The sequence below is a fragment of the Sinocyclocheilus rhinocerous genome, unplaced genomic scaffold (genome assembly GCF_001515625.1).
Source record: "Sinocyclocheilus rhinocerous isolate Xijiao unplaced genomic scaffold, SAMN03320098_v1.1 scaffold771, whole genome shotgun sequence".
NCBI classification, from domain to species: Eukaryota; Metazoa; Chordata; class Actinopteri; order Cypriniformes; family Cyprinidae; genus Sinocyclocheilus; species Sinocyclocheilus rhinocerous.
In genome coordinates, this window is record NW_015640450.1 from 112952 (window position 1) to 126560 (window position 13609).

The 13609-nt window shown below is 41.9% G+C and overlaps 1 protein-coding gene across 2 annotated transcripts in view; it reads left to right on the forward strand.

The window, feature by feature from the left end:
• Positions 1-13609, forward strand: part of LOC107752833 (histone-lysine N-methyltransferase SETD2-like) — a 30845-nt gene that overhangs the window by 3929 nt on the left and 13307 nt on the right. Inside the window, exons 3-17 of one of the 2 annotated variants that reach the window (XM_016568898.1) lie at positions 1353-1374; positions 1483-3969; positions 4009-5447; positions 5605-5736; positions 5915-6043; positions 6128-6251; positions 6364-6441; positions 6929-7026; positions 7136-7280; positions 7880-8014; positions 8168-8296; positions 8542-9705; positions 11163-11211; positions 11302-11572; positions 11769-12513. In XM_016568898.1, coding sequence (XP_016424384.1) covers positions 1353-1374; positions 1483-3969; positions 4009-5447; positions 5605-5736; positions 5915-6043; positions 6128-6251; positions 6364-6441; positions 6929-7026; positions 7136-7280; positions 7880-8014; positions 8168-8296; positions 8542-9705; positions 11163-11211; positions 11302-11572; positions 11769-12513 — 7147 coding nt within the window. Of the gene's footprint in view, positions 1-1352; positions 1375-1482; positions 5448-5604; positions 5737-5914; positions 6044-6127; positions 6252-6363; positions 6442-6928; positions 7027-7135; positions 7281-7879; positions 8015-8167; positions 8297-8541; positions 9706-11162; positions 11212-11301; positions 11573-11768; positions 12514-13609 lie in introns of both variants that reach the window. The other variant, XM_016568897.1, reaches the window with a different exon arrangement.

Sequence of the window (13609 nt, forward strand, 5' to 3'; positions counted from 1 at the left end):
GGTACCGAAACCCAGTGCCATATACCTATGTAACCGGTATGTACTAGAACCGAATCAGAACGCAGATTTTTGTGTCTCATTTCGGTGCCACCAATGCTTGAGCGATCGATTGAAATATTTGTGATCTGGTTCTCCGAAATGGACGTAAGGATCACCGGCGCACCGCACGTGAAAAATAATTTCCCGACTGAGAAAATTCACGAACGCAAGTTGGAAAGCTCTAATAATAAAAATCCAACACATCTTTGTAGTAACGCGAGTGTCCATGTTGTTTTCACATTCCGACTTAAAAGCACAACTCGGGAAATGAGAGCATCCGAGGAGCACGTGAATGCAGCAATTACACTTGCTCTGATGGCAGCAGGTAGATACCGTTCTATACTGTAAAAAGCATATGGTAAAAAGGCTATGTCGATTAGCAATGGATTATAAATATACTTAATTTTTATGAAAATACCACAGATGGCTTGAATAACACAGATAAACTATACATTGTCGCAGTCGAGTTTATTGTCTTTGTTTTATAATTCAAAACGTTTATATCTTCTGTTTACTCAGTTACAGCAATAGCAATGCCTTTGTCCATATTAGGGATTTCCTGAGTCCTTTTCCTTCTGTGATACTCATGTGGAGTTTCTGCACGAGGGTGCCCTCTGGTGTCCAGTATGAATGAAATGCGTTTTATTTTAACAAACAATGCAGCTCTTGCGTTTTATGCAGTGTTCAGTATTTGAGCCTTTGCATGAAATGTGATTTCACATGCTTGATATTTGAGTTTATTTTATGCTACTAGTGAGTGTCATTAGGGATATAATTTTAGATATATCATTGTTGCTTTAGAATGGCTAAAGTGGGTGACATCAAAATTCTATTATATACTTCATTCTTGATGGTGCCATGACTAAAAAATATTAAATAGGGTCATAGTAGATTAAAATATTGCCTATCTGACAGATATGAATGGCATGAGAAACCCCTTCCAATTTTATAATTGTAGGGTAACTCCATTAAGGTTAGATGAAGAAAAGGAGTCTCAGAGGAACATGTAACCTAGTTGTTGCTTGGTAGCTTCATTTAGGTTTTATGAGAACTAGCAAATAGTCTGCTTATTTGTTGTTGAAAGTGTGTCAATTGTTTATTATATGAAGTGACTTCAAAACTAGGAAGTAAATTTGAACTAGGACTATATTGTGTTTCATAGACTTTTTTTTTAACTATTAGTCCTTAGCTATTGGATGAAGGAGTGGTGTTATTTACACAGCAGGTTTTTAATTTTCCTTGTAATGAGATTTTAAATTCACTAGACTAATGTTCTGCTTTTTTCTTTTCATGCTATTCTTTTATGACAACAGGGAAGGTGTGAAAGATTGTTCGGTAGGTGTATAATTCATATATCTTGCAATTTTTGTTTCAGTTAAATGTACATAAACAACATGAAACATGTTATTCTAATTTTATTATTTTTAATTTTTATTTTACTAGATTAAGGTTGAAAACCTCCCGAAGCAAGTCATATTCAAAGGCCTTGCACCTAGGGTCGTATTGACAAACCATCTTCTGCCTAAAAGAACTAAGGCGAAGGTAAACCTTGAGGAACAGGGTCGACAAAAGGTCTCCTTCAGCTTCACACAGACAAAGAAACCACGTCAAAATGTATTTCTAGCCCCAGCAAGCCCGGAGAAATCTGCAAGTGAACATTCTTCTGCACTGCAAGCTGGACCTGTACCTACTCCAGATCTAGCAGGACAGAGTGATGAATCCAAAAATGTGGATACAAATACTACAGCAGCTGGGGAGACCCAGACAGCACCCACCCCAGTATCCTTCCCTCTCAAATCAAAACATGTTCTTGGAAAGATGCATTTTAAGAAACAGATTCTCAGCGTTACTGTTGTTGAGGATAACTCCATTGTCAGCACTGCCTCAGCAGAGATTTCGGAGCCAGTAGTCCCATCTGAGTCAGACAAAATTAGTTCTTCAGCCAAGGTTGAAACTGAAACCTCATTGCAACAGTGTCACAAGAACTCTGTCATCGATAGTTCCTCTGAAAAAGTTATCAAAGAGGAAAACCCTCAGGAGAAATTAGACTCATGCCTTAAAGGTCCTGTTTCTTCCCATATTGGGAAGGGAGATATGGATTCTTCCATTATTTCTGAGCATGAGGAAAACAGAAAATCCCAGCCTCGATCAGATAGCACACTTCCAGGTTCGGAGTCTGATGGGGATTCAATCCGAACATCATCTAGCCAGAAGTCTAGTGACCGCAGAAATAAAATGGACTCTGAATGCCAGAGTAACGAAGCGAAAAGATCCTCTAATTCCAAAACTAAGGAGTTAGAAAAATCCAGGCCTGATAGGAAAGAAGATGAAAAGGGGTTGAGTCGTTTAAAATCTGAGCATGACTCCAGGCACACATCATCAAGATCTTCTCGTTCTGACAGAGACCGAAGAAGGACCAAAAGTCGGTCACGGTCTAGATCTCGAGGCTGTCGAACTAGTTCATATTCCAGGTCTGAAAGGTCCAGGAGTGAGAGACCGTCAAGGTCAGATAGGTCACATTACCATGATTCTGAGCGGAGATTTCATAGAAGTTCTCCTCATCGTGAAAGGAGAAGCTCACGTTCACGAACCGATGGCAGGTCTCGTGACAGTTCTGACTCGGAGGATGACCACCGGCGGACAAGGACTCGAGGTAGTGACTCAAGTCGATCCTCCACTTACTCTAGCTCGCAAAAAGACTCAGAATCATCCACTCACTCCAGATCCCACAGGGACTCAAAACCCACAGATTGTTCTCGATCATCTGAGTCAGACAAAAGATCACAGCATTCAAAGTCAGAGCGATCTCATTTAAAAGCTGGTGACTCTGAATCCAATAGAAAGAGCTCTCCTGAAGCAGAAGCAGTTCACAGGAACTCCAGTGCCCACTCTAAATCTGAGATTAATGCTAAAACCTCACATTCTAACCCAGCTACCTCATCCCGAACATCTGAGAAAAAGGTCCATAAAAACAGCTCTGACTCTGATGAGGAGCACAGAAAAAAACGTCAGTTACAAGGATCAGACAGGTCATCTGTGTCTGGGACTTCATCTTCCAAAAAAACTGATTCAGCAGATCACAAGACTTTAAATAATGTTACAGGAACAGAGAGACAATCAAAAGACAGGTTAAGTAATAACACAAAGCAGTCACAGTTAGTCCCCAGCCCAGTTACTCCTCCGAAGGAATGCAGCAAAATTGATGACAACTCTTCTCCGCCTAAATCTAAATGCACTTCTCAACAGATGCATGAAGCTACGCACAAAGTTAATTTGGTCAAAACAAATCAACAAACTGAGCATCAACCTCCAAACCAAGAGGGAAAGTGCACAAATGTTCCTGAGAGTCACAAGACAACTGATAGATTGAAGGAATTCATGACAAGTAGAAGTCTTGAAGTTAGAAGTTCCACTGATAAACCTGGAATGAAAAATGAGATTCCAATCCAAAGTAAAGCTCTGGCAGAAGGACTGACTGACTCATTTTGTGTAGGCCACACTCCCGATCAGGATTCAGTAGGATCACTGCCAGACCCTCTTTCTGTGAAAGAATTACCACCTGGAGGATGCTTGAAATTAAACACTAAATTAGATGGGCTTTCACTAACCATTAGTAAAGCCAGTATGCCCATCACACAGAGTGCTCAACTCTGTGAAAAAGATTCTGAGCAGCATTATGTGAATCCTGAACAACCCATTAGTGGGATTTTGAAAAAGGATGGTAGTGCAAAAAAATCCCGATGGGATATTGTTGGTCAAGGCACTTCAGAAAATCAAAGCCCTATGAAAATAGTGAATCCAGATGTGGAAAAGGTCATTTCGGCAAAAAGAATAGAGTTCAACAATGATACTACCCCTGATGAATCTTGCACACAGAAACAGGGCTCTGAAGTACCATCTGAAAAATCTGTAGAAGGACAAATACGAGACACATCCTCAGCTGAATCTCATCAAAAAGTAAGTCCTTGTGCATCTGACCTTGCAACCCAACATACTCATGGTGAACTTATAAATCAGACTGTTGAAGTTCCTCAATCAACAAGTGCCCCTGTTGTTAGTGATCTTCCCCTTAATTGCAGTTCTGGCAGTAAAGAGAAAATCAATGTAGACAAACTAAAGCCTGAAACTCAAAACCCTGATTCCTTAAACCATGATGGTAAATGCCACAGTGAGGACAGTGAGAGTGAAGAATCGGACTCAGATTCAGATGATGGGCGTGTTTCCTTAAAGCGGCTGCACTCTGTGGTGGTTGTGCCAAAAAATTCAACCATTGCTCTTGAGATGAATGACTTGAATGACTCTGTGTTTTCTGGACAGCAACAGACTGATACACATGAAAGCATTAATAGGGAATTTGGTTGTGGCTTTAACAATCAGTCAAAACTTGAGGAATCATCAGCACTTTTTAAGGCCAGTGCACAAACTGCAATGCCAAGTCCAGATATTAAATGTGTTTCCTACCAATCGCAGAGTAACATGGTTGACAGCACCAGCCATTCGGAGGCTACCAGTGGTCTTGTGGACAAGAACCGGGGTGCCCAAGAAAGACCAAATAGCGTCCAGATAAACCAAGCATCACTTCTGAGTTTTGAAAAGACTTGCATGCGACCTGAATCGGATCACCATCAATACCATGATAGACCAGATAGCTGGTGGAATGGAAGGAAAGGAGGAAAGCAGCACTATGGGGACTCCACTGACTTCAACAGTGGTAAGGGTTATGGCTTAGCCTGGGACTTTAACCAGTCAGAACAGCCCAGCAGTACATTTCAGCAACCGGACAGCAGTCATGGCACTGAACACCTGCCTAAACCAGGAATTGCTCTGTTTGATAGTGGTCACAGACCAGGTCCATTGGCTCAGCCTGCCATCTCTGAAACCAACAGACCAGTCAACGCACATGTGCCTTTTCAGTATCATGATTCAGTTAACCAGATCCATCCAGACTCTTTGACCAATGATCATGATGATGACAGGGTAGTAGGGATCAAACAAGGATCTATCCTGTCTGCTGATCTTCCAGGATCATCCCCATTTGTTCAAGCCCATGAGATAAGTAGCAATTGCAGCTTCACCACAGAAAGTCAGAACACCTCGGAAGCTCCTAGAGAAGACAACAAAAAGCCTCATCGAGGAAGGGGTCCACCTAAGAAGAGACGTCCTGAGTTTGAATCTGAATCGGATAATGAGGCAGAGGCCGGTCTGACCAGTAAAAAGGAGTGTTTGGATGAGAGCTCAAGGGTTGTGAAAGATAGTAAGGAATTTTTCCACCAAATTCAAGAGGTGGAGCGCCCACTGCTCAGTCTGAAAGAGTTCCAGGATCCAGCTGTGTGGAGGGAAAAGGCAAAGCAGAAAAAAATGCCACCCTACTTTGACCTCATCGAAGAAAATGTGTATCTGACAGAACGGTAAGTATATATTTTTATCCCTGGCAATTGAATTCTTGTTCTTTTGCATTGGCAGTGCCACGCTCTGCTTTTTGAATTAACTTATTTCTAAATGTTCATTTGTTCATTTAATTTGATCTTTCATAAAGCCCATAAAATCTGTTCTCTGTCCTTACAGCAAGAAGAATAAGTCTCATCGAGACATCAAGCGAATGCAGTGTGAGTGTGCTATCCTCTCAAGGGAAGAGCGCTCCCAGGGAATGATGGCATGTGGGGAGGATTGCCTCAATCGCTTGCTGATGATTGAGTGGTAAATATCCTGCTACTACATCATAGTATTTGCTTTATAGCAGAGAGAATCTGTAGTGAGAGACTATAGTTATCATGTTTACGTTACTTGCTGAGTTTATATTACTGGCAGATTACAGCAATTTGCAGTAAAAACATTGAGGGCAAAATTTTTCTTTTCTTTTTCTTGTTCTTTCAAGCTCTTCCCGGTGTTTGAATGGAGCATACTGCTCCAATAGGCGATTTCAAATGAAGCAGCATGCATACTTTGAGGTAATTTTGACTGAGACCAAAGGCTGGGGCTTACGAGCAGCCAAAGACCTACAGCCGTAAGTACTATTTGCTTCAGCTAACAAGTGCTTATTACATATGTTCTTTATGTCTTTTATGTTAAGTCACCTGTTTTTTTGCAGGAACACCTTTGTTTTAGAATACTGTGGAGAAGTTTTGGATCACCGGGAATTTAAGGCACGGGTGAAGGAGTATGCGCGAAACAAGAACATTCACTATTATTTCATGGCTTTGAAAAATAATGAGGTGAGTCTGTGGAATTAGTGCAGAAATGATAATTTGAAGTGTTGCTGACTTCGATGAATTAAGTTAGGTTTAAAAAAAGACACAAGAGCCTATGCCTCTATTATGTCTGCAGATAATTGATGCTACTTTGAAAGGAAACTGCTCCCGTTTCATGAATCACAGCTGTGAACCCAACTGTGAAACTCAGAAAGTAAGTGCACTTGATATATTTTTGTACCTCACTGTACCCCCAGACAAATCCTACTCCTCCTCATTATCATAAGAGCTTGAGCTGGATTGTTGTACAGTATACTTGCATAGTTCTTCCAGTTCCAGTATGTTGTTCAGAAAGACTGCTGCACAGCACCACCTCCACTTCAGGATGAGAAGCAGGATGTCAATAGAAAATGTAAATGTGATTGTTAGTGTGATGTTATCATGGAAAGTGGGTCAAACAGGCAGACCTTTCTGTCTAGCAAACAAATAGTTGATTACTGAGGTCAACTACTTATACAGTAAAAGGTTATTTAGCCACATTTTGTTCTATAACTTAATGCGTCTGATCTGTGTCTGTTTGCACATCTCTATGCATTTTTTTTTTTTGCCTATGTAGGAATAGGTGCCTCTGGAACTTAGAGCCTTTGATTTCTATGTAAAATCTTTGTTTTGCATTTCTAATCCATCGCACCCTTTTGCAGTGGACTGTAAATGGCCAGCTCCGAGTTGGCTTCTTCACCACCAAAGCTGTGACAGCTGGAACAGAACTCACTTTTGATTATCAGTTCCAAAGATACGGGTAAAAGATCCAGTCGTTTCCTTTCATGTATAGTCTTGTTTTTTTCTTCAAATGAAACTCGGCATACATGTTGATCATAATATCACATCTTTCTTCCTTTGTCCACCAGTAAAGAGGCCCAGAAGTGTTTCTGTGGAGCTCCTAGCTGTCGAGGTTTAATTGGTGGAGAGACTCGGGTTAGTGTCCGAGCAGCAGGTGGGAAGAAACAGAGGGAACGCTCACGGAAGAAAGACACTGACAGTGCGCTTACCACGGTGAGCAAGAGGGCCCGATTATTGTGTTTCATCCAGCTACAAGAGAAAGGCAGAATAAATCCATGCAGTGACTGGGAAATGTTTTACATGTCAAGTCCATGACTCTGATATCATGTTTCAGTGGTTTAATTTAGTCAACATTTGCGCTTGAACAATTATGTGCTAACACTAGACACAAATAATACATGGCCTGCCAGATTTTCAAACCGTTGTAGCAAAGTGTTATCTTAAACCAGCAGTACCAAAGCAATAACCTTGTGGCTGAATTGGGTCAGCATTGTTCTTGCTTGCATGTTAATTGCTCTGGGACTTTCAGGGCTTGTTCCAGTCTACAAATAACACGGCTAATATATTCTGCATGCATTCAAGCTAATTGCATTTTGAGGTTTTTATGGCTTGTTTGAACTAGCACTCTTCATCTCTGGCACAGACCTGCACTAAGAAAGTAAACAAAATGTAGAAACATCCTCCTGATACATGAAATTGAATGACTTGAAATTAGAAGTGAGCTTTTGCCGTGGTCACAGTTTGATCGAGATCAACAAAATATTTCTCCTGTGGTGCTGCTGGTATCTAAACTGGTTGACATTGTTCTGCAGTTGGATGAGGAGCTGGAGGCTCTGCAGGAGAATGGAGAAGGCTTGTGTGGAGAGAAAGATGTGATCTCGCTCTGCAGACTCATGGTGCGAGTGGAGACAATGGAGCAGCGACTCACCTGCCTTAAACTCATCGAGGTATACTGGAACACCGTCACATTGAAATAAATTTGATTTATTGCACAGCATTGCAGTGCTAGAGGACATGCTACTGCATATTTGTGGTTTGGCGTTAAGCATTTAAAAATGACTGAAAACTGGTCTTACTGAGTTTTTTGCATGTCTGTGCAGAATACCCAGAATCCCTTGTGCCTGAAGCAGTTTTTGGATCACCACGGCTTGTCGCTGCTGTGGATATTTATGGTTGAACTTTCTGAGGCTAAGAGCAATTCTGTAAACAACATTAAACTACAGCTGGAGGTAAGAGTTCAAAACAAACACACACACACAGTTAGGGGGGAATTTAAGAGCAGATCACCAAGCAAGTTAGTGGGCTGCTAGCTATTTCTGCCATTTCCCTCAAGCAAAATCCAGAAATTCATAGTGGTCTGATATTTTAGTAAATGTAACTTAATTATGATAAGGCTGTATGTAGTTTTAAGCTAAAATTTAGGGTGCTGTCTCCGAAAGCTAAACTTTTTTTTTTTTTTGGGTGAAATTCTTAGATAATGAAGGCTCTGGCAGTGCTTCCCATCTCAACAAAAAACATGCTGGAGGAGAGCCGAGTGCTACAGTTTATCCAGCGCTGGGCTCAAAGCCGGCCACTCAGCCAACCAGCAGAACAGGATGGCTACTCCAGTGAGAGCACCTCACGTGCCCAAACGCCCCTCAACACCCCTGATGGTCCACCAGCCAAGCTGGCTACTGAGCTGGATGGAGACACTCCCAAGCGGGCAGTCTACCGTAGGTTGAAGATCATCAGTGAGAACAGTCTGGACAGTGCCCTGTCCGATGCTAGTAAAGCTTCGGATGGGAAAGAAGAGGAAGATGAGGAAGAGGAAGAGATGGAGGATGAGCCTTCACAGTTGGAAGCCACAATTGAAAGGGAGGTAAAAGTAGAAAACAGTGAAGCGCCTTCTGAGAGTCAAGCTGAGCTTGAGCCCGAATTAAAACAGGAGCCCCCTGAAACCGAAGAAGTCACACATTCAACACCAGAGGCCACTGCCGGTGAAGGAGAGACACTTGAAACACAAGAACCTGAAGAAAAACCCCTCGTTAAGCCTGAAGAACAACTGGAGGATGAGAAGATTGTGGAAGAGACCAAGAGTGAGGAGCCATCAGAGTCCCAGACAGAGTCAGCAGCAGTTGAAGATGCCCCTTCAGTCACAGACACCACATCTGCAGCAGACATTAGTAATGATGTAGTTGCTGAAGTGGAAACTCCCATAACTGAGACCCAGGTGGAAAACACATCTTCTGAACAATGCAGCTCCGAAGAGAATGCAAGTTGCAGCACTGCAGGAATCACACCCACGCAACCGTCGGAAACCATAATGGAGAGCGTCTCCTCTGAATCCACAGCTGTTGCCATAGAGAGCACACCCACAGAATCTCCATCTGTCTCTGTGGAAACCACTCCAACTGGATCTGCTGCTGTTTCTACTGAAATTGTGTCATCAGAGGCTGACGTAGCCGCCGGTTCTGCTGATGCATCGGCCCTGGCTATTGTGGCTGTTCCAGCAGAGGGCGCTGCAGTGGGGACGCCTTCTCAAGATGAGGAGGAAGGTGTTTCTGATGTCGAAAGTGAGCGCAGTCAGGAGCCACAAGTTCGGGCTTCTGATATCAGTGATATGGCCGCCCGGCTGCTGGACAGTTGGAAAGACTTAAAGGCAAGGCTATAATTTGTTAAAAGTAGTGATGCACCAATGTCGTTTTTTAGTAGGCCAAGTACAAGTACTGATAGTACTATAGTTCTCACATTACTTGCTATAGTTAGCATGTTTAAAGGGATAGTTCACCCCAAAATGAAAATTCTGTCATTAATTACTCACCCTCATTTTATTTCAAACCCGTAAGACTCATTCATCGTTCATCTTTGGAACACAAATTAAGATATTTTTGATTAAATCTGAGAGCTTTTTTTAACATCGTTTAAATAGTCCATGTGACATCAGTGGTTCAGCTAGTGCTGGGCGGTTTGACCAAAAATCTGTAGCATGGTTTTTTTATTGGATTGTGGCGGTTTTATGGTTTATCACGTTTTTTTTCCCCTGACTGTGCCTTTACATGAATCCGAATGCATGAAACAGTTGAAGAACCACTGCATTTTAATCACTATCCAAACAAAGATGCTGCATGAGCAGTGTTTATTTAAATTAGATTGTATAGTTTCACAATTTAAAGCAAAAAGCAGAATGGTCTGATTTTAGCCTTGTGAAGCTATACTACATAAAACATCTGCATGAAACAAAAACACCAGACGGGCTGAATGAGACTCAAACTTACTCTCTGACAGTAGGTGACACCTATTGAGCAGCAGCGATACAGCGTTTCCTTGGTTACCGCTGTAAACAAAGCAGTGCTACCCTTACTAAAACTAATTTAATATGCATTATACGTAGGCAAGACAAAAAGAAAATACCATCTAAACTTTTCTGAAGACATTCAGTTCCCCTCAGCGATACATTCATATAAACCCTCACTCCCGATTCAGTATTTAGCATTTTCATGGTGGTGCTGCTGACGCAGGAGTCGGCATTCTGACGTAGAACCCGGATGCGCTGCACCTTCTTTACAAGCAGACGAATGCACACGTATGCGTTGTGTTACTGTCGTGAATGCATGTCGAAGACTGACATGGAAAAGAAGAAATTGTTGAATAAAGTCTTTATTTTTATTCTCTTTGCGCACAAAAAGTATTCTCGTAGCTTTATAAAATCAGTTGAACCACTAGTTTCCATTACCCTTCAAATTGCGCAAATTGCGAATTGAAAATATGCCTAATGGAAGCGCATCAATTTAGCAAAAACGCCCATATATCGCAACAAAAAAAATGTTACGCTCGCATGAGGTGGTTTTTCAGTCAATTCGAAAAAGGAATATTTCGCAAAACTGCAATGGAAACTTTTTTTTTTTTCGCATTAACAGGTCACATGTGAAACTTTCTAATGCATGTTTATCTGAAAGGCTATGCATTTAGCTTTACGCATATGCTAAGCATACACATAAAAACCGAAGTATACTTTGGGCTTAACTGTTCCTGTGTATCACTTCTTAAAAATAATTGTGCATTTAAAGAAAAGATCATGTTGGATAACAAATAAACAAGCAGTTTTTTCCCCCTCAGGAAGTTTACAGGATACCAAAGAAGAGCCAGGTTGAAAAAGAGTCAAGTGGTAGGTCAAGAACGCATCATATTCTACCCAGTTTAATTGTAAACATTTCATACTTTTTTGTTATATACTCTGATCCATCCTTTGTTTTAGATCGCAGTCGTGATCGAGAAGCCCTGATGACCCCTCGCACACCTTCGAGCAGTCGAGAGAGAGAGCGAGAAAGAGAGAAGGAGCGTGATCGGGATCGAGACCGGGACAGAGACTGGGAGCGTGAACGAGACTGGGACCGTGACCGTGAGCGGGACCGGGAGAGGGATGGAGAGAGATCGACTCTTCGCAGTGCAGATAGAAAAAGGCGACGAGGCTCCACCTCCCCTCTGCCGCCTTCAGCTTATGAGAGGGGCCGCAGAAATGATGACCGGTAAGACTTAAGACACAATAAAATCAATACATACAATTCTGTAGTTACTTAATCACCCTCATGTTGTTCCAAAGTCGTACAAGTTTAATGGAAAACTTGGGAAAGTGTTTGGAACAACATGAACCTATTTTAATTTCTGAACAAAAATACATGATAGATTTACATGTTCAAAGTGTGGTTACTGTATTTTCTGTAGTTATGAGCAGGCCAGCAGCAATAAGAAACTCCACACCAAAGAGTCTCGTAACAAGCTGTCTACTGAGGAACGACGAAAGCTCTTCGAGCAGGAAGTGGCTCAGCGGGAGGCCCAGAAACAACAACAACAGCAACAACAACAGCAGCAGCAGCAATTACAGACTCTTGCGTTTAACCCACTGGCCTACATCTCCAGTCCAAACTTCATGGCCTACCCGCCTGGATACCCTATCCAGACCTACGTGGATCCCACCAATCCCAATGCAGGAAAAGTGCTCCTGCCCACACCTGCTGTAGAGCCTCTTTGTGTCACCCCAGCTCCTGGTACATATGAACAAACACCTACACAGCCCATCATATCAGATCTCAGTCTAGCTTCACCCTCTTCCACCACCACCCAGGCCGGACCTGCCTCCAGCTTGTCACATATCCCTGCCTCTCTGGAGCTTTCCTCTGGCACACAGACTCAGCAGTTTATCCAGCCTGCTGTGCCAGCACAGGACCCGAGCGTGGCTGTCTTGTCGGTGTCTGCGCAAACAGCCAGCCCACAGGTCCAGGGTCAGCAGGGCTACACAACGCTCTGGGACCCCAACACACAGCAAGCGGTCACGGTACAGACACAACCGACCCAGCAATACTCCACCACGGCACAGCCTCAGACTGCCATCTACTATCAGGGCCAGCCCTGCCAGACCATCTATAGCATTCCTGCAGGCTACCCACAAACCAGCACTCCTGTCATACAGGTTGGACACTAATACTTTCCTTTCAGTCCTCATTCTCACTATATTCTTACATAGTGGTCAACTGATAAAAGCTTTTGAGTGTAGATATGTTGACAGTGGTATACGTAAATACAAAATATGATGCAATGCAGTTTCATAAAATCTTGTTTACATTTACAAATGAAACATTTTATATGCAAAAAAGCTAGGGATGCACAATTTCCCCTATTTACAGTTAAAAGTAAATATAACAGTGACTATCCATTTTTGTACATGTTGTAATGCCTAAATTAATTCGTAACATTTAAAGTGATGAATTTTAGTTATTTTGTAGTTTTTTGTTTTGTTTTGGCAAAATAGCATAGAATGTTAATATAAGCCATTAAACAGTTTATAACCATAATATGAAAATAATCAGTTTATCATTGCTTGCCAGTCTGTGTTTGCATTCGTAATTCAAACATTTTCTACAACAGTACAATCTGGAATCACAGTGCGTTTCCACCAAAGAAATGGCAGTTCTGGGTTGGAAAAATAGTTCTGAAAAAGTCCATCTGTTTTCTAAATCCATGTTATTGATCTCATTGTGAATAATTCATTCAAACGTGTTTTTTTTTTTTTTTAAACATTCTGACCTAATCCCCCACCCCCCCCAAAAAAATAACCCGATCTTCTGGTGAAATAACAGATTTCTTTCTGGTGCCTTTTTGCCTGGACTTCTCCAATCATTTAGTCTCCTTAAACTAAGGGTGCTCCGATCATGATTTTTGGAGCCGATCGTCGATCACAGGAAGCATTATCTGCCGATAGATAGATATTAGGGTTGTGACGGTGAGAACATTTTCCCACCTGTTAATCGACGTGTGACAACACCGGTAATACTGGTATAACCGTGGGGGCGGGGGCGTTCCCTCTTTTCCTTGCTTTCCTTCGCTTTTAAATAGTTTGTAAAAGCGGCATGCACATTTTTCTTTCACTTTCAAATAGTGGCAATTCGCAGTAAAGCAATTGTTCGTTTTTAGTTCGTTTGAATTCTCCCTCTTTTCCTCGCTTTCCTTCGCTTTTAAATAGCTTAAAAGCGCAGTGCGCATTTTACTTTCACTTTTGAATTAGTGGC